The 24,635-nt window shown below is 48.8% G+C and overlaps 2 protein-coding genes across 5 annotated transcripts in view; both read left to right on the top strand.

Annotated features, from left to right (window-relative positions):
• The first annotated feature begins 108 nt into the window (after positions 1-108).
• TSEN54 (tRNA splicing endonuclease subunit 54) lies at positions 109-10,293 on the top strand. 3 transcript variants are annotated; one of them, XM_071452684.1, is made up of 11 exons: positions 109-207; positions 609-758; positions 1,836-1,899; positions 2,040-2,123; positions 3,374-3,472; positions 4,444-4,496; positions 4,837-4,935; positions 5,998-6,626; positions 7,082-7,142; positions 7,847-7,963; positions 9,038-10,293. In XM_071452684.1, exons 1-11 carry the CDS (start codon positions 179-181, stop codon positions 9,186-9,188), a joined length of 1,536 nt encoding a protein of 511 aa, XP_071308785.1. In that variant the 5' UTR covers positions 109-178; the 3' UTR covers positions 9,189-10,293. The 3 variants fall into 3 exon arrangements, with proteins under 3 accessions (XP_071308785.1, XP_071308786.1, XP_071308787.1); XM_071452685.1 differs by lacking the exon at positions 109-207 and adding an exon at positions 275-422; XM_071452686.1 differs by lacking the exons at positions 109-207; positions 609-758 and adding an exon at positions 805-1,030.
• A 280-nt stretch (positions 10,294-10,573) lies between these two features.
• LLGL2 (LLGL scribble cell polarity complex component 2) overlaps positions 10,574-24,635 on the top strand; it is a 34,615-nt gene continuing 20,553 nt past the window's right edge. Inside the window, exons 1-2 of one of the 2 annotated variants that reach the window (XM_071452701.1) lie at positions 10,574-10,668; positions 19,042-19,149. In XM_071452701.1, the coding sequence (XP_071308802.1) occupies positions 19,075-19,149 (75 nt within the window). In that variant the 5' untranslated portion in view covers positions 10,574-10,668; positions 19,042-19,074. Of the gene's footprint in view, positions 10,669-11,782; positions 11,908-19,041; positions 19,150-24,635 lie in introns of those variants that run through there. The other variant, XM_071452700.1, reaches the window with a different exon arrangement.

Raw genomic sequence — 24,635 nt, 5'->3', positions numbered from 1 at the left:
CCCTGGTGCTCCGTCCCTTCCCCGGTGCCCATCCCTAGGTGCCCTCTCAGCTCCCTCCCGGTGCCCGGTCCCCGCCGCTCGCAGTCCTCCGAGCCGCCAGGGGGCGCGTTGTCGGAGCCCGCCGCTCTTGGCGGCGCTCGTGCCCGGCGGCGGAAGGACGCTGGTCCGGCACGTGTCCATGGAGGCCGGCGGGTCCCGCTGCCTCAGGTGGGGCGGAAGGGGGGAAAGCGGGAGGCGGCGGGGGAATCCGCTGTGAGGGGGCTGGGAAGGTGCTGAGGGGAACCGCAGACAACCGCACTACGGGAAGCCGCGGGAGCACTGGGGGAGTCTGCACTGTTGGGGACCCGGGAGGCACCGGCGGAACGCGCGGTACCGGGGAAAAGGAGGCACTGGCGGGAGCCACCGATGAGGGGGCCGAGGAGGTACCGGGGGACCCGCGGTACGGGGCCTGGGGAAGCACCGCGGGAACGCCCGGTACGGGGATCTGGAGGGGCTGCCGAAGCACGGCAGGACCGGGAGGCCCCGGGGGCACTGCAGTCCGGGGCTGTCCGGGGTGCCGGGGCTGGCGGCCGCTCTCCCGTCCCTCACCACCCCGCTGTCGCCCGCAGCACGGCGGAGCAGCCGGAGCGCCAGGCCCCGCGGAGCCCCCGCGGGCAGAAGCATTTCCTCCCCGACGGCTCGGCCGGGCAGGCCGAGAGGCTGCGGCGCTGCGGCGAGGAGCAGTGGCGGCTGCTCTGCGAGGAGCGCCCGGAGCGGCCGTAAGTCCATCCCTGGAGCGGCGCTGGGAATGGCTTTCCCCGTGGAAGGGGTGATGCCGGCGGGCAGAGCACAGCTCGGGGGTTACGGGTGCGATCCTGTTGGCAGCAGGTGTTGGTCAGCGCAGTAAACCCCCCGCAGTTCACCTGCACTCAGTGCCCGTGCTGGAGCAGCAGCAGTGCGACACAGCCTGGCTGTCCCTGAAGGAGCACAGGGACATGCTGGCACACCTGTGGCTTCAGAAAGTCCCTCACAGAGCTCTTGGTTTTCACAGGTGCGTGTGTAATCCTGTGGCCTTTGCAGGTAGCAGCTACAGCCTTCTTGGGCATGATACAAGTTACAGAGTGTCTTCTTGATGCTCCTGTGTGGCCTTGTGAAGATTTGACCAGGTGTCAGTGTCCCTGATTTATTAGTCTTGGTGCTTTCAACAGTGCTGCCAGATTTTGGTGTTTATCACTTGGGAGGCATTCACACCCACCTCTCAACACAAACCTTCTCTGCTTGGCCTGCAGCTATTGAGTCCCCGTGAGTCCCCGTGGGTGGGGTACAGTGATTAGAAGATGTCTTGGCAGCAGCTGAGTTCTGTATGATACAGAATCACTGAATGGTTTGGGTTGGAAGGGACCTTAAATATCACCCCATTGGACTCCCTGCCATAGGCAAAGACACCTTCCACTAGACCAGGCTGCTCAGAGCCCCATCCAACCTGGCAGTGAATGCTTACAGGGACGTGGCAGCCACAGCCTCTCTGGGCAACCTCAGAGAAGGTTAGTTAACTAACACCTCAGAGGTGTTAGTCCCTCAATATCCACATATCCTGCAATAGGCCCTGCATCTCCAGCAAGCTGCTGTAGCCTGTGGACATGTCTCTGTGGTGCTGACTGAAGACACTTTTAACTTTTTGGTGGTGATAAAGTGGTGCTGCTAGAGCCAGGGGATGATGGCTTTCTGATGCCTTGTAAAAACGCCACCTGGAAACTTCCTGCCTTTGACACCTTCCTGAGCTTGTTTTGTGCTGCTACACCAGGAGCTGATTGTAGCCACCCTAGCAGTAACAAATGAATCTTTATTCTTCTCAGGGGGAATCTGGTGAAGGCTGAGTGGAAACCAGAACAGGGCATCGTGGAGCTGAAGTCCCCTGCGGTGAGTGCTACAGAGTGTGCTCAGTGCCATCATCTCCTGCTGCCTCACAGATTCCTTAATTTGCTTCTTGCAATGGAAAGGAGCCTGGCTGTCAGCAGGGAGCAGCCAGAACCAATCAGGGATTTGTGCTCCTGTTCCAGGGAAAGTTCTGGCACACCATGGGGTTCTCAGAACGAGGCAAACAATGTCTGCTGCCCGAGGAAGCTCTGTACCTGCTGGAGTGTGTAAGTAGGATGAGAGCACTGGGTCCTCACTGATTGGGGGAGCTATAATAACTGATAAACAGCTGGTTCTCAAAGAATTGTCTCTTTTAGTGTGTTGCTGATGGACCTGTTTGTCACCAGGCTGTGGGGTCTTTCCTTCTACTCTAAAGCAGCCTCTGTGTCACTGACAGAGTGTGTCAGTTGGATCTGTGGCCAGTTCATTCAGCTTAAACAGAGATCTTTGGGGTTGCTGCTTGGGATTTCTTCCCAGTATATATGGCAGAAAGAAATTTAAATGTGGCAGACAGAGTAGTGAGACCACGTTGTGTTCAGTGCTCCTCTGCTTGCAGAAATGCTGCTTAGGGCTCAGCTGGATTTCTTTGCTGTAGAAAGGGGGATTTTTGGTCTCTCCACCAAAACCTGTTATCAGTAGAATTGGTGCATTGATCTAAAGGGAACTTTTATCCCTCAGCAAAACAAACAGCTTGTGAGTGTCTGATGCCATCTCTTAAATCCTAAAGCAAAGGTGGGGCTTTTTTACCCCTGGCATTCTGACAAATAGTTTGTAAACAAATTGATGGCAATAAAATGGTTTAGTCAGATGCTGAGTACAAAATCCCCCAAAAGCAGAAAAGACCAGGGAGATGCCTCCAGCCTATGTAATGGAAAAGGTGTGATTCCTAGGGTTTTGTTTTTTTTATGAGTAAACACTATTTAAAAAGACAGAAAGGAAGAAAAAGGTGTAGCCTAAAACAGCCTCCTGGAGGTCATTTGCTGTTCCCAGGGGAAGTTACCTATGGGATCTCTGGGTCTGTAAAGGAAGTAAATGCTTCTGAGGAGGCACCAATTGATGCCACCTGAAGCTGTTGTTCATTCCTCTGCTCCAGTTCTCAGTTATGCTGGTATAAGTGCTTTTGTTGTTGTGCTGTATCCTGAATCACTCAGATCATCAAAGTTAATTTATCTGTCCAAGCAGTGGTTATTTTATCAGCTGAGCATTTTGCTCCCAGGTGCATCCTCTGAACAGATGCAGGAGCTGGAGCAGGAGCTGAGAGCTGTGGGTGGGAACTTCTTACTTGGCTGATTAAACCAGGGTATGGGGGAACTGGGTATGAGAAAGGGACTGTAGGTAGTCCAGGTGGCATATGGGGAGAGATGGATATCCTGTCAGGGAGAGTGCTGGGACCAGCTATCAGGAGCAGTGGGAAAGGACAGAGTGTGAGCTTGTATAGATTTGTTCCTGTGACTCACACCAAGCTTCTGCCCTGCAGGGCTCTGTCCAGCTCTTTTACAGAGATGTGCCCCTGTCAATCCAGGAAGCCTACGAGACCCTGTTGTGCCAGGAGGCAATGAGCCTGTCACATTACCAGGTGTGTTGGGACCTCCAGCTGTTGGAGGAGGATGAAGGCAGAAAGCCCAGCCTCTGCCACACAAGCTCTTCCAGTGGCTGGAAGCAGGGTAGGCTGATTGGGGAGGGAAGGGAAGTCATTCTCAGTTGTTCCCACTCACCTTCTTCCAGATGTTCAGTTCCTGTTTCTCCACCTTTGCTTTGGGTCCTAACCCTGGCATTTGCTTCTCTGCCAGTGCCACACTGTGTTCACTGTCCTGGTTTAGGGCAATTTTGGGAGAAAAACCTCTAAAGAGGTTTCCTCTAGAAAGTAAATTCATGCAGCCCCTCCCACAACTGGTTTGGGAAAAAGATTTCCTTGGAGAAAAGTGGAAAAAACTGTTCATTTAACAGGCAAAGCATTCACCAGCACAGAAGAAAACCCCCCAATATTAAACAATAAAACCTCTTGCCCCTCCAAGAGAGATGACAAACTCAGAAAAGTCCCCTTAGTGGGCTGTAGCTCGACTCACTCAGTCTCTTATCAGTCCTTCCGATGCTGGAAATGCCACAGGTCCAGGCTCAGCCTGGTGGGCCGCAGGTGTGAGCTGCCAGTGCTCTTCTGGTATTCGGTCCAGAGCAGGCTTAGACAGGTCCAAAGAAAATGAAAACCCACAGTCCAGGGAACTTCTCTGCCTCAGCTAGCTAAAAACTAACTAAAAGCAAAGGAGAGCTCTGTCCCACTGTCTGTCTGTCCGCAGACAGCACAGTCCAGGAGCAGGAATGTGTAGGAGTGAGTGCAGTGTCTGAAAACCAACTGCACACTTCTTCTCCCCCACCTTCGCTCTCAAAACCAATCTTAAAGGTGCAAAACTTATTTCTGGGCTAAACAGATAAATAGGGATACAAGCATCATAAAGTCACCCCAGGACATCATTCAGTCATAGTGGAACCGAAGTAAATAGTTTGTGTTTAGAGCTGTCATTTAACCTTCTTGCTTTCCTTTGCTCTAAGGTGTTCAGCCACTTGAAGCAACTGGGTTATATTGTACTGAGATTCGATCCCAGGTAACCAACTTTTCCTTCCCGTGCTGCTTTCTCCTTCCTGAAGACCCTGAGACTCTCTGTACCCACTGCCTGGCCCCAGGGAACGGGACCAGAGAAGAGGACTTTGGCCCTGCATTCCATCTCTTGGAAGGATTTAAGGCTAAGAGTGCCACTCTACCCTTCCTTGCTCCTCCCTCCTGAGGAGGTGATTTGGAACATGAAATGGGGCATAAACTGAGGGCCATCCTGGTCCCATTTGGGCATTTTTTGTGTCTTCGGTTGCTATATTCTGGGGGCTGGGCAGAAGGTAGCTCCTCTACATCACCCTGCTCTCAGCCTCTGTGTTGGTCTCTCCTTCCAGCACTGTCCTGTCTCCCTATGAGAGGCAGCTGAACTTGGAAGGTCACTGCAAGAGCTCTGGGAAGCACCATTGCAAGAGGAGGAGGAGTTCCAGCCCCCGGTAAGGATGTGGCCCAAAGCCTTCTCCCATCCTCTTGAGGCCACGCTTGCTCAGGAACAGCTGCTTTGCTGCAGTGTCCTCAGGCTCTCCTGCTGGGGGTGACCTTGTATGGCACCTTGCTCTTGGCTGTTCCCAGGCAGTGCAGCACTTTTCCTGAACACTTTGCAGTGTTCCCTTTTGTCACAGGTGTGTGTCATGCCAGGGCTAAGAGGGGCAAATTGCCCCCAAGTGCAAAAGGAGGCCATTGCAAAAGGAACACATGTCAGGCACCTCCTCCTACTCTTTTTTAGCAGGAGCGCAGCTACCACAGTGCACATCTTCCATTTATCCACCTCCTCAGTCCAACTTACCTGCCAAGACTCAACAGCAGAGAGCAGACTTGTGTCCTAGGGCTTGCACATGTCCAAAACATCCCCACAACCTGACAATGAGCAATTCTCATATTCTGACAGTTCCCAGGAGGTGGCGTCAGCCTTTCAGAAACAGGGAGGATGAGGCTGGAGAGTCTCTGTTGACAGTAAATCAGTGCCTGAGGAGTTTGGAATTGTAGGAACTGAGAGATTAAACTGCTGGTCTAAGAACTGCCCAATCTCCTCTGGAATCAAAGTCTGAATCTCACACCATAAGAGGTGCTGGCAGGCAGGTTTCTGCCTGGCCTGTGCTGCTTTGGCTGAAGTCCATAGTGTTTGCATGGAGGTGTTTGGGTCAGTGTCTGGGGTGTGGACCTGGCATGGCAGGTTGGGAACATTGTCTATACAAATCAAGGCTGAGATTCTCTTGGGCGTTGAAGTCAAACCTTGTGCAGGACTTCTCAGAAGTTTAATCTGCCTTTGGCATTCACTCTTTAGTTTTGCCTGCTTTTTTTCTTTTCTCATTTGTCTCACAAAGAAATTGTTCTGTAGGATTTGCAGACCTATCTGGGTGTTCCTGCCACTTTTGCTGTCCTTCCTTCAGGCTTGGCAGACTGCATTCTTCCTGTTAGCAGGGAGCAGGCAGAATTTAAAGGAAAGCAAGCTCTACCACATGCTCTCCCTGAAATTTTTACTGTATCTTTGTCTTTAGGTTGCATGAGAAGAAACATAAAGTAGATGAGGACCTTCCAGAAGCTGACGGGACCTCCAGCAAAGATGGAGATGACTATGGAGACTCCATTCCTGTGGATGAAAAGCCCTTGTCAGTGCAGCCAAAGGAATCAGATGATGGCAGTGCAGAGGGGGAGTCAATGCCAGTTCCTCTTGATACAGGACAAAAGGACTCTCTGAGCTTCTCCAGCAGGCAGGCTGGAGACCACAAGGACAACAGCACTGGCACCCATGCACCCCGCTGGGATTTTACCACCATCACCTTTCCCAACATAGCCTCAGACCAGCCATGCACACATCTGCCCTCCCCTGACAGCAGGCTCCTGCCAGAGAACGTGCCAGGCAGGGAGGTGGATGCAGCTTCCTGGTGCACACAGATCAACCAGAAACAGGAGAAGCTGACGCGGAAGGAGAGGAAGCAGCGCGAGAGGGAGAGCAGGTACAAGAGCAGTGTCAATGCCGACCAGGAGGTGAGGTGCTGCTCCAACTGGCAGGAGTACAAAGCCCTCTTGGAGCAGAGGAGGCAGCAGAGGGCTTGGAAGCGACCGTCACACCTCTGGAACCAAGCTGTCACACCACTGCTGCGGCCAGAAGAAGTGACCTCGCCAGGTAGTGGCTCTGGGAACTTGACAGGGACCATTCTCTCCCCCCCCAGCTCTGAGAAAGAGTGTCTGTTATGCAGCAGCAAAAGGGATGACATGGAGAAGCTGACATCAGTTCTGGGGACAGTAGTTTGAGCAGGAGAATCTTTCTATAGCCCACTCAAGTGCCAGGATAAACAAGGCCTTGGGAGGGCTTCTAATCCATTCCCCATGTCCTGCTGTATTGCAGTCCTTCCTGCTGGGCTGTTAGGCATGTGCAGCCAGGGCCAGCAAGATGCAAAGCAACTGCAGAGTGTCTGGGCTGTGTGCTGGGAGGAGATGAGGAAGTTGAGGTCTTTGAAGTAGCCAGTGGTGACTGTGGAGCTGCCAGCCATTGTCAGAGGAGGAAGGCTCGTGGGTGGTGTGGAGTGCCCTGGGAGGGAAATTGCTGGTCTGATCCTTTCCCGTTCCTTCTCCCTCCAGCTGAGCTCCTCCAGCAGATCAGTGTGCTGCAGCCCTCCCACATCCTGGATGGAGCCTCCTGGTTAGTATCCAGCCAGTCGGCTTGGAGCTGTTGGGGAGCGGGAGTGTCTTGTGACTGTCCCTGCTTGTGAGGTCTGTGAGGTGCTCCCAGCAGCAGTTTGGGAGCTGCTGCATATCCAGGCTGCCAAGAGAAGCCAGTGCTCTGCTCCATGACCCCCTTGCATCTCTAGAGAGGGGGTGACATTTCCATGAAGTAGCAGGTCCTGCAGCAACAGAGCCAGGGCTTTCCAGGCCAATTAAAACAGCAGGGTTCCTCTTTTATCCTGCCCTTTCTTCTCTGCCCCCAGCCAGAGGTTTGATTGGGTTTCACCTGTGCCTCATCCCTGGAATGTGCTGCCATCCCTGCTTCAGTGGTTATGAAACCTTGGTTTTGGGACTTTGGGTTCTGCTCCTGCCTCAGAGTCTGTGTGGTGCTTGTGAGCAGTTCCTGCAGTGCTTTGGTCCTATCTTTGTTAGTGCTGCATCTTGTGAGGGTGTGGGGTAGATGTGAGCCAGGATCTTGCTCTGGTCTGATCACAGGAAAGCTCTGGAAAGTAATTGATACAGTTGCAGGGTCAGCCCTTTGAGGAGTGAAGCCTTTCAAGGGACCCAAACTAGTCAAAACTAGACCCAAACTAAAGGGAGTTTTTGCTCCCTCTTTTCTCTGTTGTACCCATACCCTGCCGTGTTCTGATCCCATACCTGTGTGGGTGTGTTCCCCTGCAGGCTGCAGGAGGACCGAGAGGCCATGAAGATAGACTTCAACGTGTACCAAGCAGACGCTGTGTCCAAGTTTAAGAAGACAAACCCTGGGAAGCCCCATGTCAGGATGTGTGTTCGGAGGTACCCTCGAATCTTGTGCTGTTTCTGAAACTTTGCAGTTGTTGTGGAAACGAAGTCCTAATTATCTGTGAATGACCCAACATCTTGTGAGCTTTACAGATCATCAGAATGTCTCCCTTGAGGGTGGTCCTGCCCAGGATTTTTTTTTTTCAGTTCCTCATCCTTTGTTGGAGGCTGTGGCCGACAGTTCCCCCCTCTACCCCCTGCCCTTGCTTTCAACCCACACTGTTTGGTCATGTGGTTGCTGCTCATGTCTGAGTATCACTGGGAGTCAGGAGAAAGAAGCCACAGCTTTTATGCAATGCTTGTGAAATTCAGGTAGAACCCAGTGCTATGGGAGCTGAATCCTCAGTCAGTGCAGATCACTGTGGAATTCTGCAGACATGAACCTCCCCAGAACTTGCTACAGGCTCTGAGCCATAGGTTCAGTATTTTGATCTTTGTCGAGTGTAATGTTAAAATCACTAAGAACAGAGGGTATGTGTCCCCTTTCTTGCTGGATCCAGAACCTGATACTAGAAGTCTGTAGCTAGGTACAAAGTTCAGCTTCTGCCTTTTCTCATTTTGCTTTATTGAAACTGTCCCTCTGCTCTCTGCAGCTGTAGTAGACAGAGCAAGGAAGGTGGTAATGCAGTTTTACCAAGGTATATCATCAGCCAGTAGGATGATCCTTGTTGCCTAAATATTTTCACTGATGAGCAAACAGACTCTGCAGAATTAAAAGGAGGGAAAAGCAGGTCAGATGTTGATCCCAGCAACCTAAAGATCTTCCCAGCACAAAGGCATTAAGATTGCAGTGGATTGACCATGTGCCAGTATCCCTGTGAGCCACATCTGACCGGCACAGCGTGGAGCAGTGTGTAGTTATCCTTGTTTTTGGCAAAGGATTCAACAGCTCCCAGTTCCAGGCATGCTGGGTAGTCACTCTCAGGGCTGGCAGGACTGCAGTGGGTGGGGAGAATCCCTACCAGCTCCTCAGGCCAAAGGGAGCTGTTGTGATGGCTGGCCAGGACAGCTTTGCCTCTGTGTTCTTCTAGCTTGGAGAACAAATAGGATGTTTTTTTCTCTCTGTAGCTTTGATGAGCAGATCCCCTCCCTGCGGGCTTTGAAGCAGGTGACGTATCTGAGTGGGGACGTCCCTCTGGTCTTTGCACTGGTGGATCATGGAGAAATCACCTTCTATTCACTGAAGGAGTTCAAGCTGCCCGTTGATGTTTATCACTGAAGTTGCTGTCACTTGCAGAAATGGGATGGGATAAAGGGAAGAGTTTTACTCAAGAGTTGTTTTCCTGATTAATGAAATATTACAGAAAACAGAGCCTGTGATAACTGGAACCGTGGGAAGTTGGCCATTTTATTGGCTGTTACAGACTTCACCCACCCAAATGGCTCAGGCATAATGTGTGATTTACAGCACACGAGTCTGTTTGGCTTAGCTGGGCTTTTCTGGGCTGGAGTACACACTGCTTTGTTCTTGAAGCCACTGGCTCTCCAGCTTTCTCACCTCATGGACCACCAGCCTGCCTTTCCTGAGTCATCTTTTGCTGACTGTGGACCATTAGAAAACACATTGCTGGTGATCCTTTTGTCACATGTAAAGAACACTGTGCTACACCGATGGAATGGTTGGAGTGTCACTGAGGTCAATCAGGGACAGAAAAGCTGATCAGTGCTGGTGGCCTGAGCCTCTGTCATTCAGCTGTGCCATCAGATCAGATTCTGGTCTGGAAAGGGCACAGCCATAAACTCGTTTACCTGGAAGAAAATTTCCAGACACTTGAGAACAGAAAACTGTGCCTTGAACACAATTTCATCAGCCAGAGGCCACAGAAAGCCCCAGAGCATTTCAGACAGCAGCTTGGCCTCCTGCAGCAGCTGTGCTGAGATGCATTTTGGCCATGCAGTGTTAAGCCATACTAAAACTTGACCACCACTATCAGCACACTGCATCTGGCAGTCTCAGCGGGGCTGAGCTGCAGCCCCTCTCTTTCAGCCCAACATTCTCCTATCTGGCTGTGGATCCTTGTTATTTCTCTTGCACATGGGAGGTCCCTGAGTAAAGAGAAAACCTACAAATTCCTCATGAGCTTTCCAGTCTGCTCTCCACCAGGATATCTAGGTACCAAATTTGCTTTAGCCTCTATGCCAAAAGTGCCAGGTGCCAGAAGGTCTGCTCAGTGGGTGGAAGTGAGCTAAGCATGGCTGTGTTAGATATCAAAGTTTTCAGAACTGTAGTAGCAACTGGTTTAGATGTGTTTTATTTGGTATTTTTTTAGTTCCTTTTGGAGATGTGGAGAAGGCGAAGCAATAAAAAAATCCTTTTCCAACGATTCAAGCTCCTCGGTGTATTTCTTAATTCCCCTAGAAATGTTAAGTTATGCAGAGGGAGACTGTGGAGGCTACTGGGACTCGAGCAGCAGCTGGTGAATGCCTGCTCAAGGTCATACTGTGGCTGTGTAACCCTGGTAACCCTGCTCCTACGCCGGCTGTTCCCGGGGAGGGCAGCGTGACTCAGAGCCTGGAGGTGTCCCTACATCCGCGTGCAGTTCCTGTCGGCACACGACACCTCTTCCTCGTTCATCTTCCTCCTGCGTGGTCAGAGGTATCGTAGCCCAGGGTGCCGGGGCTCTGCTGCCAGCGCCGGCTCCTGTTTCACACACACGCCCCACTTATCAGATGGTGGAAGTCGGCGCGGCTCTCCTGAGGTGAGGGGTCTGGCGGCTCCTCCCACGCTCCCTCCCCTTCCTCTTCCTCCTTCCAGCAGGGCTTTGGCTCCGATAGTTTCGCTAAAGCCGGGGTTGGCAGCCCCAGCTGCCCTCAGCATTCTCCCAGACTGTTTTACAGATTAAAGGCAGTGGGAAGGGAGTTTCTAAGAACAGGCACAGCCAGGAGAATTCCAGCCTGACCCACAAGGCTCATGTTTGTCCTGGAATTAGGTCAAACTCACTCCTGTTGATTTCAATCAGTCTCATCTCTTTATGCCGAGGTGAAATTGTATCGATGAACTCTACAAGAGCCACCCAGTGAGTTTCACTGGGGCAGAGACTCCCTGATTCAGCACAAGACAATTACAATTTAATAACCACTGCAGGGAGGATTGAGAAACTGTGGCTGCCTTGCTCAGCACTGTAACATCTGATGGTGCCTTTACCCACCCCAGAACAGGGGCATGATCCAGACTGATACCACTGCTCCACTTTGGCCTGTGATGCAGATCGGCTGAGCATTGCAGGATGAGAGAACTGAATGTTTAATTGAAAAACATGACTTTTGGAAAATGGGTGAAATACTGTTACTGGACTCTTGTCAGAGGTAATTTCAAGCTTTTGATGGATGCAGAGTGGGCAGAGCTTCACCCGCCATTGCCCTTTACATAAATACAGCATCCTTGTCTATCTGCTGTTTCCTGCAGCAGGACAGGGGATGGCTGCTGCGGGACTGTGCGGTGGGACTTTGTATTCCTCTCTCCAGCGAAGGCTTCGACTTTTTGCAAAATCTACCAATTTTCACAGGCAAGTCTGTGAAAGCTGGGAGCTCCCTGGCGGGGCTGGAGCCGGGAGGAAGGGCCCTGAAGTCCGGCCCCGGCTTTCCCCGCCGCCCTTTTCTGGGCCGCCTTTCCCGGCCTTTTCCCGGTGCCGGGTGCCCGCGCTCCCGAGCCGTGCGGTGCCGCTCTCTGATTGGCTACAGCAAGCACGTTGCTGAATTATTCATGAGCGCGCTGGCTGAAAGGGAGGCGGAGCCGCGGTCCGGCCTTATTTGCATGCGAGGCCACGCCCATGCATGCGGTTTGGATAGTGTGGCCCCGCCTACTGGGCGGTCCCGGTCCAGGCCCCGCCCACCGCGACCCGCCCAGAGGTGCCCGCGGAGCGAGGCCGCCGCGCAGCTGAGGGGGAGCGGGCGCGGAGCGGAGCGCGGCCGGGGCGGCCCGGCCCCAGCCCCCGCAGGTGAGCGCCGCTCGCTGGGGCCGCGCGGGGAGGCGGGAGGGGCTCCCGGGAGGGGCTCCCGGGAGGGGAGCCGGCGGGGCGTCCGGCCGGCACGGCCCCGGCAGAGCTCGCCGAGGCGGCCCCCCCCATGCCCGCCCGTGCTGGGCTGCGCGGCGGGGCCGGCAGGTGCTCGCCGGTGTCCCCGCCCTCGAGTGGGTTCCCTTCGCCGGTGCCCAGGCTCTCCGCGCTGCCTGCGCCGGCCGTGTCGGGGCTGCCCACACGTGAAGCCCTGGCGCACCCGGGGACTCCGGCAGTGTCTCCCCTGGAACTTGCAGCCGCGGCGCTGAGGGCTGGTGGGGTTTTGTTTGCTGCTGTGTCCGCTCCCGGGCTCGCTGCGCTGTGTCGGTCCCGGCCGGAGCGCGCAGCCCCGCGGGTACCGCGCGGCCGCTCCGCATCCCGGGATTCCCTGGGGTGGTGGCGGCAGTGGCCGCTCCGGGACTTCCTGCCGGGCCCTCCAGCGGGTCCGGGCCGGGGCCGCTCCCGGGGGCTGCGGGAACCGCTCCCGCCCGGTGCTGCGGTCGGAGATGCCCCTGCCCGCAGCCCGGTCCGCAAGTCTCCAGTGCTGCCGCTGGCTCCACGCAGCGGGTCTTGGAGAAGACAAGAGCAAGAACTGCAGTGACTCTGACTCCCTCGGGATATTCTGTTAGCATTTTCTCTCTTTTTTTTTTTTTTTTCCTATGCCTGTATTAAATGCATCTTGTCACTATTGGTAGTTTTTCTTTCCCCTCCCCAAAGTTGCGAGAACTTGCTGAATGAAGGAGCACGTTACTTCCAGCAGGCAGCAAACAGGTGTAATAAACCGGTGAAGGAAGTTGTTCAGCCTTTGTCTCAGGTTGCCCTTCATTGTCCCGTGGGAACAGGCTCTTGCTGGTATCTCCCCTCCTGGAGCTGAGGCTTAACCTTGGTGTTGGAGAAAGCTTTGCCTGTTTGTGCTTAGTTTTGTTGATGGTGTAGTGCAGTTGACTCAGGCTCCCGGGTCTGTCTTTCTGCAGGCAATGGCACAAAGCCGTGTGTTGGTGTGGGGGTAGTGACAGGACAGGGGGACAGCTCCACTGACATGGTAGAAGTAAGAGTTGTCCATTGTCATGTCTTACTTGATGGGGAATGCTCAGAAGTCATCTGAGAGCACTTCAGTCAACTGGAATATCTGGCTTTACCAAGTCCCAGCTGAAGCTGTGTGCCCAGAGCAGCTGCCTGGTGATCTGAGCTTTGAATCGGGAAGCTGGTGCTTCTGGCAAGTGGGATGCAAAGTGCTGGTACGTCCCAAGGCTCCTCCATGAGTCCTGGCACGTTCCTTGTAGGGATAGACTGGCCCGTGGAGGAGACGAGGATGATCCGTGCCAGTAGTGAGCAGTCCCTAATCCTGCTCAGTGCTGCTTGTAGCCTGCCAAGGGGCTCTTTATAGTTCGTGGTTTTGGAGAGGGAGAAGAGTTCTCAAACGACTTCATAGGATGGTGCTGAGAAACGTCTTTTATTTGGTTTTGAACAAATTACATCTGCTATAACAGCTGACCGAAGAAAAGTACTGGAGGAGTTAAACCAGTTGAGAGCCCTTTATCTTCCAGTGGCCTTCTGGTATGGTAACATAATTGTTCCTGGGAATTGCTTATGGAAGAGGTGTGTCTTTTCTTGGCTGACACAGAAGCTTGAGAAATGTCAAAGAGCAAGGGAAGTTTTAAACATATGTCTTGCAGTTAATACACGGCAGTAAGAGAATGTGATACTCTCAGTACCCTCATCTTTCTTTAAAATACCAAAGGAGGCACTGGTTTGATTTCTGTGCAGAAATTGTGTGAAAACTCCAGTTCTTATATAAACATTTCTCATAGCTGGATCTCTTTGTGTTGCTTTATGAAGCAAATGCTTTTGTGGTTTGTTGCATCGACCCACTGTTTGTAAAGTGCTGCTCCAAAGTTACAAGCCACTTTTCTGTTTGATTCACGCTCCTTAGCAAAGCCTACAAAAGGTTTTGCATCACGGGCAATAATGTTGTACAGTGTAAAGACTTTGTTCTGCTGTAGTATTTTGAAACTTTGTGTTGTCATGCCCCCATGCCAAGGAGAACACAATAGGAGTCCTAATGACACACAAGGTTTGCACAATTCCCAAATTCATTGCAGGTGGGCGGTTCCTGGTAACTCCAAGTACAAGGCTGTTGGCAGTACACGAACTCGCCTGAGTTGTGTGATTAGTTCTCGATTCTTTTCAAAGAGTTCTCGGAGAATCGATGTCAGATACTTTGTTCAATATTGTTTGTGTTTTAGGAGGGCAGCCACCTGCACATAGTGTTGCCACAGTCTGTTCAGTTGTTCATTTCACTGTCTGTCTCTCCAGGTTCACTGAAATAAATCCTTTTTAGAGGATCTTTTGGTTTTCCTCTCTGACTACTGTATGCAAGGTGCACATGAACACTCTGCTGTTTATGAAACTGCAAGTGGTGGGGGGTGGTAGCAGTGGCTCAGCAGTTGTGTAAGGGAGATCTCTGCATGGTCTCATTAAAGTGAGAATAATGTTAGAGCATCTTCCTTCTCCTGGGAAAAGGAGGTGTTGTCTTACTCTTCTCTGTGTACTGCAACTGCTCCTTCCCTTGCTTTAGCTGTTCTGCTTGGCTTGTGCTTTCTTCTTGAGTATCTGCCTTGACAGTGTGTCACAGCCAAGCAGGGTGGTAGAGATGAACAGTTAAAGAATAGCTCAGGCTCGTTTCATTGATTTCAAGCTAAAATTGTTCTTAAACTTGTCCTTTCACGGTGAGTCATGGCACCTGTAATCGATAAATGTGATAAATCTGGTGTTTAAGTGATACTTTGCTCAGTTCTGTTGGTGTGAGATCACTGGTGCTAAGGAAGAGCTTTTTGCTGTGCAGCTGAGCCAGCCTCTGTTGTCTTGCTGCTGTGTTGGTAACAGCAACAAGGCAAAAACTCCTGGGTGAGGAGAGAACCTGGTTCAGACAAGGCCATGGGAGTGACTGTTTGTTACAGCAGCACCAACTGCCTGGAGTTCAAACAAAGCTGTCCGATAAGGCCTCTTTTATTTTAGCAGGGTTGATAAAGTGTTATCAGCTGCATAGGTAGATGTTCTCCCTTTAAGGACCTGTAAGCAGGAAGGAGTGCTGAGGAAGGAATGAGAAGGAAACCGAAATCAAGGCAGGATTTAAGAGTTCTTGAGATACTTGCTGGCATTTTGGAAAGAAAGCTCTTGGACTGTATCCCATTGAAAACCTGTTCAAGCTGAGTAAAGGTTGCCAAAGAGGCACACAGATGGTACCTTGCAACTCTGCTATGCGAGCAAAACAAACTCATTATGGGTATGTTTTTGTTGTGGGGTTCACTTGAGACTGCATCCACACTTAAAACTGTCTACGTAATAAAAACTTCTGACCTGGGCTTCCTCTTCTTGCAAGACTGGATTAACTTGTGTGATTGGGACTTACAACATTTTGGCTGGAAATTCCACTCTCATGAGAGGACATAAGGAAAAATCGCAACCAATTTCTGCACAGGGTAGTTCCCTGCCAGCCTATGCCAAGCTGATGTAGAAAATGATGGAGAGTATCTCAGCAAGCTGTGCACGGGCACCAAGATGCATTGCTGTGTGCAGAAGCAAGGAAGCCAAAGGAAAACGTGGAACTCTGGACTGGTTACACTCAGCAGTGAGGAACAATTAATGCTGCTCCTGGGAGGGAGCTTTTGTCCTTCTGTTGAATGTGGGTTCACATGCCACTCTCACGGCATCTGAAATGAGTGGAGCTGAGCAAGGAGGATGGAGTGAAATCTGGTTGTGATGTTAAACTGCTCCTTAGCGTCTGATTGGAAACAGGATTGTCTTGCCACTGATGCTTTCATTGCCTTTCCATATGAATAGTGAGGAGATTTTGCTTTGTGTCTGCATCTAATCCAATGGGGTGAAAAAGGGGACTTTACTGTATTTAGCTGAGCATTCAGGTAAGGAAGCAGCAGGAGATGGATGTTCAGGGCACTCTGACCTCTGCTGTCAGGTGTCCATGTCCTGAGTACCAGCAAGACTTGGGTTGGCTCAGCCTTGGGCTATTGTTGCCTCTAAACAGCTGCTGGGAGTGCATCTTAAAAGAAGAGAATGTTGCACATAGTTTCTGGTAAAAGACTTGTCTTTGAAAGCCTAAAGAATTGTTTCCCTGGAAAATGAGAACATTAGATACATGCAGACCTGGCATAGCTTCAGAGGCTACTGGAGAATTCCTCTCTGGCTACTGGTAGCCACAACTGTTACCAGATGGTTGTAAATGCTGACTGGCAGACAACTGCAGAGCACATGGGGCTCGAGTTTTATGTAAGACTCCAAAGGTGTGTGGGAGAGAAACTAAACTGCTAAAATGTAAATGTGCATCTGGAAGATAAGATTATACAGATTGTGGAATCTATTTCTAGAATTGGAAGAGATACTTGCTTATTGTACTAAAACCAAAATTCTTCTCTTTGATAAGTGTCTAGTAAACTTGTAATGATAACTCTTGGACAACCTGTGCTGCAGTGGATGCTATTCCTTCTTTGCCTTTGTTCAAAACTGCTTGTCCTTTCATCCTCTCCCATACTGTGACACTCAAAGGTTCTTTGGTCAGAAAGAAACTCTGATATGAGTCTATGAGAGGTGACTTTTGTAGCTTGCCTTCTCTGATCCTCTCAGCCCTTCAGGGTGATGGTTCTTCAAGTGAGTTACTGCTCAGTTCAGAACTACTACACTTCTTAGCCTGTTGAACAAGTTATTGTGGGCTGGAGCGTGAATGTTGGAGCTCTTGCATAAGCAGGCTCAAACAGCATGCTTCAGGATGCCATTAATATTTTAGGATAAAACTTTCTAGCAAGTTTTAAAATGTAAAGTTGTGTCTCTCTCAAAACAAGCCCCCTGTTCTTTGCTCCTAACACTGAGTTTGTCTCTGCTGGCATAGCTGAGGTCTTTTGTTCTAAAGTGGGGAGGGTAATTAGTAGAGTTTCTCTGTGGTTTTGCCTCGTTTAACAGGTCCAGGATATTGATTGACAGTGGGAAAGGGTGCGTCTCCTTGGCACTTTCCTTTCCTTGTCTGGCTCAGGGCAAGTTGTGTGTTATACATGGGCATGATGTGCTGTCCTTTCATTGCACAGCACCTTGTCACTGCTCTGTAACTTTTGCTAACTTAAAGTGAATGTAGCTTTGTGAAAATATGTCCCTCTCTCAGGCATATCTAGTAAAAGAAGTCTTAAAATCTGACACTATTTTTGAAATTTCAGTTGAGGTGCTAAATCATTGTAGAAGGATTTACTTTCCAAGTAAAGTACACTTTTATTCTTCCTCTCTTTTCTGAGGTCCTCATATGTTTCTGTGCACATTCTTCACCCCTGCATGTGCTGGTGGCCCACCAACACAGACAGCTGTAGCTGCCCTACTCAGAGCCAGTTTTTCTGTGGTAGTTGGTGCTGCCAGTTATTCTAGGTGACTGGAATGTCAGGTAGGTGACATATTCCAGTCATGTAGATCCTAGTAATATTTCAGAAGAAGTGACTTGGGTGATTGATCCTTGTGTGATCCTCTGGTCCTCTGAACCAGGGATGCATTGCAGGCCTTTGGTGAGCTCAGGGCAGTGGTGCACAGGTGGCTGGAGATGTTGGAGTTAGAGCAGGAAAGGTAAAAGGGCAGTAGTGCAACAAAGAGGTACAAGTTCAAGCTCAGGGAGTTTCTAAGGGAGTTCTCAAAATATGCCTGTGGAGCATCCTGTTTATCACACCATTTCCTTCTTTTGGACCTTCACAGCTGGTGCAAGGCCTTGCTAGGAACTCTTTGAAAAACAGCTCAAGCTCTTCAGGAGTGGCTGCTTTAGGTCATTATCCAAAGGCCATTGTTGCTGGAAGGAGCACAGAAGCAGCCACCCTGTTTCCAGCTGTGCTGTTCCTATCTCTGCAGGTGTGAAAGCTTGTCCCCTCAGTCACTCACCTCCAGCCTCACTGTTTGAAGGGTTCAAACCCCTCTGTTCACATACCAGTTCCTTTGGTGCTCCTGATCCCTCTCTTTCTCATGCAGCGTTGGCCCCCTGGTCCCCACCTTGCTGTAGTGTGTATGAACCTCTTCTGACCATGTATGATATCCATTCTGACCCTTCATTGCACCTCAGAAGTTCTGGCCTCCACTGCACACGTGTGTCATGTACAGAGTAGCTGGCAAATTGCTCCCTGTCCAGCAAATTAAAATAAAATACTGAGTGCAGTGTCTGTAAACTGCAGCTTGTGAGAGTTGGCCAGGGCAGGCAGGAGCACTAACACCAGGGTAAGCTGTCAGCATGTGAATTCAAGCCTTTGCTCTTGGATTGGCAAGGTTTACTTGTCACTTAGTCCCTGTGCAGAGGGGAGATGTGACAGCCTCCTGAGCTGTAGAGAGCAGGAAGCTGGAGCCTGGTATTCCCCGTGTGATTGCTGGCTGGCCAGTCAGGTCTGATTTGTCCCGCTTGGATCCTCCTCTGAGAGGCCAGGCACTAGGACACTGCTTTGTGCTTCAGCTGCACAGTGAATTGCAGGTGTGAAATTCCCTTCCCTACCCCCACCTCGAGCAGGGAGTTCGGCTTGATATTTTACAAAAGCAAGTTAATAATTAATGCAGCTCCCCTGCAGGCAGCACAGCGCCCTTTCTGCTGTGCCCGTGGAGAGACCTGAAAATGGGATTCTTTCTCTCTTTGGCTCAATAGCTGGAGGGTTACCTGGGGTGAAAACTGATGCTAGTCAATAATGCCTGAGCCTGGGAGTTGGCCTTTAGGTTGGGTTTGTCTGAATGTTTATGCAAATGCTGCAGTTTTGCCTTTTCTTTGGATAAGGTCAACTCAAGGGATTGCAAAATGGCCAAGTGCAAAATCCTTTTTAGAATCCTCTTGTTTTATCTGTACTAGTTTGCTTAATCAATGTGAAAATAGAATTGTGAAGTGCTGCAGCAGAGAGCCGTGCTAGACTGGTATCAGGTTTTAGTCACTCGATAGTGATGTTGTCTCAGTCTGCTCTGGCTGATTTGTTACCTGCTATACCAAAATAAATAACCTACTTCTGCCTGCTTTCTGCTCAGGCTGCTTTTGTTTATATGGGCTCTTCTTTTCTATTTTGTTAGGATTTTTGTTGCCAAGATACTACAGCGAGGAAGATGAGAAGGTTCTTAAGACCCGGACACGATCCAGTGCGAGAGAGGCTCAAGCGCGACCTTTTCCAGTTCAACAAGGTACGGGGCTTTCCTCAGGCTGCAGGGCAAATCTGTCCTGAGCCACTGCATCCTGCAAAAGGAGGGAAAAACCACTTGAGTGTGGGTGGAAAAGTTAAATATAGGAGAGGTGCTGGTTTGTTCTCTTTTTAGTTCTGCCTTTTTCTCCCCCAATGTGCCTGAGTAGTTTCCTTTAAGGTCCTGGGCATGTTCTCAATTTTCTCTCCTTTTTTAAGAGGAAGGATATTGTGATGCTGTTGAGTGGCACTTGCTGAAAGAAGAGGTCTTCACAGCAACTTTTCTATCCTCTGAGTGGTCTGTCACTTGTCCTGCTATGTGCTGCGACTGTTTCTGTTATAGGTAGTCCTTGTTAGGAAAATAAACATTTTTCTAAAGATACACATGAGCCACAGCTTGTGGTGCAGCTGAAGCCAGAGTTCTTTGTCCCTGATTATCCTTTGGATTTACAAGTGTACCCCTGCTTTTAAATGTGCATTTAAAAGGCTGGGATATCACCTAGGCAGCACAATGGCCATTAATAATCAATTTACTATTATCTTAGTCTGAATCTGTTTCTAGATTTTTTTCCTTCCCTCTGTGAAGAAGAAAGTACAATGGCTGTGCTATCTGTCCAACACTTTTTCTTTTGAGCTCTGGCCAGGAGCATAATGCTTTTATCTTTGAAAATGCCTAGTATTAAATCATGGCTAGGCTAATGGCTACTTACACTTTCTTTGGGGAGCAGAAATATATTTGTAGGTTTTGTGTTTCCAAGGTTTAAATGGAATTTTGCTGAAAAGTGTAATGGATAAATGAAATCAGCCTAGGAAGTAACCTCCTTGATTCATTGTAATTGTACTGTAGATGGATACTTGAAGTGGAACTGTGGATATTTGAGATAAATGATTTAATGTAATTGGTACTAAGCACACCAATTCCGTGCATACCTCCCTGCCATTGGGGAGACAAGGGAACTCAAGAGTGCTTCGGGTCTGTTTTCTGCCTGCTACCATCAGGAAATCCTAGTGCAGATGCAGTAGAAAAATCAGTGAATGCAGACCAGGTTTGAGTTGTTTGCATCTGGCTAAATGCAATGTCAGCTTCAGAAAAGATGTCCCAGGGATGGGTCAGAGTTGCTTATAAGCATTTAAAATTGTATATACCTTGGAAAAACTCTGTTATTTTAGGGATGGCTCTTCCTTGTATATGCCTTTCTCTTATGAGAATGTTTGGCTAAGCTTTACCTGCCAGAGACAAACTAATTTGGATAATGCAAAACAGGGTTGAAAGAGGTAGCTTTTGCAGCAGAGGGAAACTTCCAAATATATTAGAAGCTGACATCAGCATTTGTGACTCCATTTGATTCAGTCCTGAAGGTAAATATGACGTCTTGTTTCTAGGGAGACAACTACTTTGGACACTTCCTAATGTTTACTCTCATTAACAGCTTGGTAATTAAAGGCCTTGTAAAATTCATTTGCACCTTTTAGCCACAGTAACTTGTTCTTTTCTAATAAGAATCAGAAGGGAATGAACATTATACCAGAATCTTTTACACTCTACTTTTTTCTTGCATAAAAGTGAGGGGATTTTTTTCCCAAGTCTTGTGTCTCCCATTCCAGTATTTCTAGAGATAATGGGTCATTTGAAAGCTTCTACCCTTTGATCCAGTAAACATCTACTCACAGCCAGGTAGACTGAGAAAATCTGGGAAAGTCAGACCTTAATTCTGAGCTGTTGAAGGTTATGGCTTCAAGGAGCCAAGAATCATAGTGCTTTGTGTGCCAAGGCTGTCCTGGTCTAATGTGCTATTAGAGCAAGCACATTAGTGCTGGTAAGCAGGTTTTTAAACACTTGTTATTTGAGGTCTTTGAAAGACTCCTGGTTAAGAACCTGCTTGGGAAATATTTTGTGGGCCTTTAAAGTTGCTGATCAGAGAAATTGCACACTGGATTTGCACCTCTTCAGTGTGTGATGCAGGCCATGACTAAAGGCAAAGGTCTGCACCTTAAAGTGCTGGGGATTCCTGCCCTCATTTTACACTGAAGTTGAACATAAATGCATAAATGCATGGTGCCTCACAGATTTAGTGTTAGTGTAGTGGAATGTATTTGACCATGCTGACCTAGAATGGACTTCAATTTAGAAAGTCTGTTTAATTGGTGGTGGATTTTTGTTTGTTTGTTTACTCTGTCAGGTATAAATAGGTTGTGATCTTCTTACTGCTTCTCTCTTGCATTTCTGTTTTGCATAAAGGGTGGTCCAGATGGTTTTAAAGGATTGATTGATGACTGGACTAGCACTTCAAACTGTCTTCAAAGTTGTGTTTGTTTCAAAAAACACCTTCCTAAATTCTGCTAGTCACTTAGCTTTGCATATCTGTTTCTCTGTATGAGTAAGAACTTCCCATACTTGTGTGTACCTGTTGCAAGAATCTGTTTTTAGCTCAATGGATAGAATGAAGGATAAGGTATGTGGACTTGGCAGTCTACTTCTTTGAGTTTATCCTGCTTTTGGAAGTAGTATTTGGATGCCTTTGGCTCAGTCCAAGCCCTGCAGAAGAAACATGTTCAGGCTGGCATTGTCAGACTAGATGATGGGTAACACACAGGTGAACCAGCCTGTCTTACAGCTGAATGTTACCCAACTGGGAGCATTGCATTTAATTTATGGCTTCATGGTTTTTCCCCTGTTTTCAGCTTTCCTGCCCCTTTGCTGATGGGTGTGATGGAGACCTTACCTGAAATCTGAATTAGTGTCTAAGCAAAGTGGAGTTAGCACATGCAGGCTTCATTGTTTCTTCAGAAGCTGAATTAACAAAGGGACAGGGCTTGTATTGCCTGTGGTTGGGTTTGTCTCTGCTCTGTCATAAAACAATCTGAGAGGAGGAGCAGAGACAAGTGAAAGGAGGAAGACAGAGCTGAATTTCATCGGCACAGCTTTAGTGTGGGCTGGGAACAACTGTTCAGTTTGGCCACGTTTTTCCTGCAGTAAATACGACTGACACGAAGCATTTCTGTCAGTGCTGCTGACACCAGGCTTGCTTGAGTCTGACAAATCTGTAGAGGACAAGAAAAAGCTCCTACCTTTCCCCATAGAAACAAAGGCCCTTTTGAGAAGGAGGGCACATTGTGGGCACTCCGGTTTCTTATTTCAGCTCTGCTGAAAGGCTCCATTGTAACCTCTGCTGCCTCCTGCCCCCCTCTCTCCCCCTTGCTGCGTTTACCTGCTGGGCAGGTGAAAGGATTGGCTGATGAAAGCTGTCGAGGGGAGGGAGGGCAGCCCAAAGCTGCCTTGATGTGATTTAACAACTGGGTGCAAATAAGTACAAGGAAGAGATCTGGGTAATCAGGACAGTGAATGTGAATGCCTGACTCTGGTGGTGTCAAATGCAGCCCAAAAGCCACCCTGAAGCCTTTACTGCCCAGCTGTGGAAACAAATGACATAAGGGAGAGTTATCTTTGTTGCATCTTATGGGCATCTTGGTTGAAGATTCAGAGCTACCAGAAACCTTTAGTACATTTACTGCTCTCCATGAGCAGTTGTGTAGCACACTGTGGCTGTTATTGATATTTGTCTTTTGGAAATTTGTCTGTGGAATGGGAGGTGCTTAAAATTTTTGGTTGAATGAAAACCTGGAGGAGAAAAAATCATCCTCCTGTTATTATTACTGAATCATACACACTTGGTTGTGCAGTTCATAGGTCTCATACTTGAAAATTAAAGCTTTTATTGACTTGTCTAATGTGTTTACAAATTAACACATCAAACCCAGGATCTAATTAGGCCAGTATTAAGGCTGGTGTTGACAGCTTCCTAACAGGCAGTGCAGTATTGTATAAGTCATGGTTTTCTGAGAGTTGTGGCTAAAGCTTTATCTTTTGGGCTGGATGAAATCTTAGAATAATCACAGTTTCTAATTGATGTGTCACTGAAAATTGCACCTGGTTGTGCTGATATCATGACAGTGCAGTGACTGTGAACAAGTTGAAACTAAAACTATCTGGGGGAGTTACACTGGTGTCTCCCTAACAAGTTCCTCACTTTGTTTTGGGTGAGAGTGGAGTGGTGTTTATTGCCTGTGCTACACCTGATTCATTTAAATGTCTGATTTATTGTTAAGATAACGTTACCTTGGATCTTCTTCCCAGAATTTTACACCACAGCTTTATACTCCCACAACTTTGACAATTAGGAAGCTTTTCTGTGTTGCCTCAGTAGCTATCACAGTGCAGAGAAATTCCTCTTTGCCTGTGCTGGGTTAGGAAACTGCCCTGTTTGAATTCTGAGTCCATTGAAAAATTCCTAATTTCATAAAGCCTTCTCTAGGAAGTTTTATATATGTAGCTATGCAAAGGTTGGTTAGCAGTAGCATCAAGGGTGACAGTAAAAAGATTGACTTCTCAAGATTTGTTTTTAATAATGCAAACCTAACACTTAAATCATCTTCTTAGAATATAAAGGTCTAAGGCTGGACATTAAGTTATCAAAAAAGGAAGTAAACTCAGTGGTCTTGGAGGTTGTAGTACTAATCTTGGCTTACTACCTATGAAAGGTAAAAAAATTACTATCACTCTTTTGCCCAGCCTAATGAGTTGGCAAGCAGAAAATTGGGAAATTCTCCAATATTTTCAGTTTCATCTTCTAAAGAGGCTCATCTTCCCTTAAGAGAACCTCAGGCTGGGATACCCAGTATTTTAGAGGAGGGAGGTCTTTTCTTGCAGCTTAGGAATTGTGATCAAACGGGTAAAGCCAAAGTGAACTGGCAGACTTTGGAGTCAGCTGGATCCTCCTATGCTGTGTCTTTGAGCAGGACATTAAAGTGCTCTGCAGCAGCTGGGGCACCTCGGGCTATGGCCTGACCACGGAAATGAAACCAGCTCCATTTGATTCTCGTGCAGGGGATTAAGTTGGGAAATCACTGTGCAGGAAATAAAGTCCAGGTGTTACTTTTAGGCTGAATAAAGCATAAAACTTAAGTGATGTGGTAGCTTTGCTTCAGACATGATGGAAATGAGGATGGGAGTGAGGTGTAAGTGCTGCAGATGGAGCGTTCTCAGTTTTTTTTCTTTGTCCTTTTTTTTTTTTTTTTTCAGTAGTGAGTGTAATGAGTTCCTATTCTGTAGCTGGCCAGCTTGCCTTAGAAGAAGGTATTTTCCAGAAGTTGGGCCTTTAAGGATCAATATTTTCCAGGAAGCATCCCTCTTAATCTTCCCTATTAATCTATGGGCACACCAGTTCTCTTTACCTGTGTGTTGGTGCATACTGATTTTGCCTAAACCAGGATAAGAGCTGTGCATTAGCACTTCTGAAAACCTCAGTGAGCTGTTTTCTAAGCAGCTTGGTGGCATCCTGTAAATATGGCAGGATATTATTCCCTGGTGTGTAAATGCATCAGTGTGGTGTGTACAGATGCTCCAAATCTCCCTCCTGGAGCAGTTGTAAGTTGTACTTCAGGGAAGCCACCAAGGCCAAGCCACACTGCTCCCCATGACAGTGACATTTT

Source organism: Agelaius tricolor, unplaced genomic scaffold (genome assembly GCF_023055355.1).
Source record: "Agelaius tricolor isolate 1412-34295 unplaced genomic scaffold, bAgeTri1.0.p SCAF_35, whole genome shotgun sequence".
Lineage (NCBI taxonomy): Eukaryota > Metazoa > Chordata > Aves > Passeriformes > Icteridae > Agelaius > Agelaius tricolor.
Note: the sequence above shows the minus strand (reverse complement) of the source record. Positions and strands in the feature narration are given on the sequence as shown.

What these genes read in the sequence shown, in the direction of transcription:
- TSEN54 (XM_071452684.1), top strand. Translation starts at nt 179, where the DNA reads ATGGAGGCCGGCGGGTCCCGCTGCCTCAG. An exon ending in GGCGGGTCCCGCTGCCTCAG is followed by an intron (nt 208 to 608) that starts GTGGGGCGGAAG and finishes TGTCGCCCGCAG; the next exon opens with CACGGCGGAGCAGCCGGAGC. An exon ending in TGAGCCTGTCACATTACCAG is followed by an intron (nt 3,473 to 4,443) that starts GTGTGTTGGGAC and finishes CTTTGCTCTAAG; the next exon opens with GTGTTCAGCCACTTGAAGCA.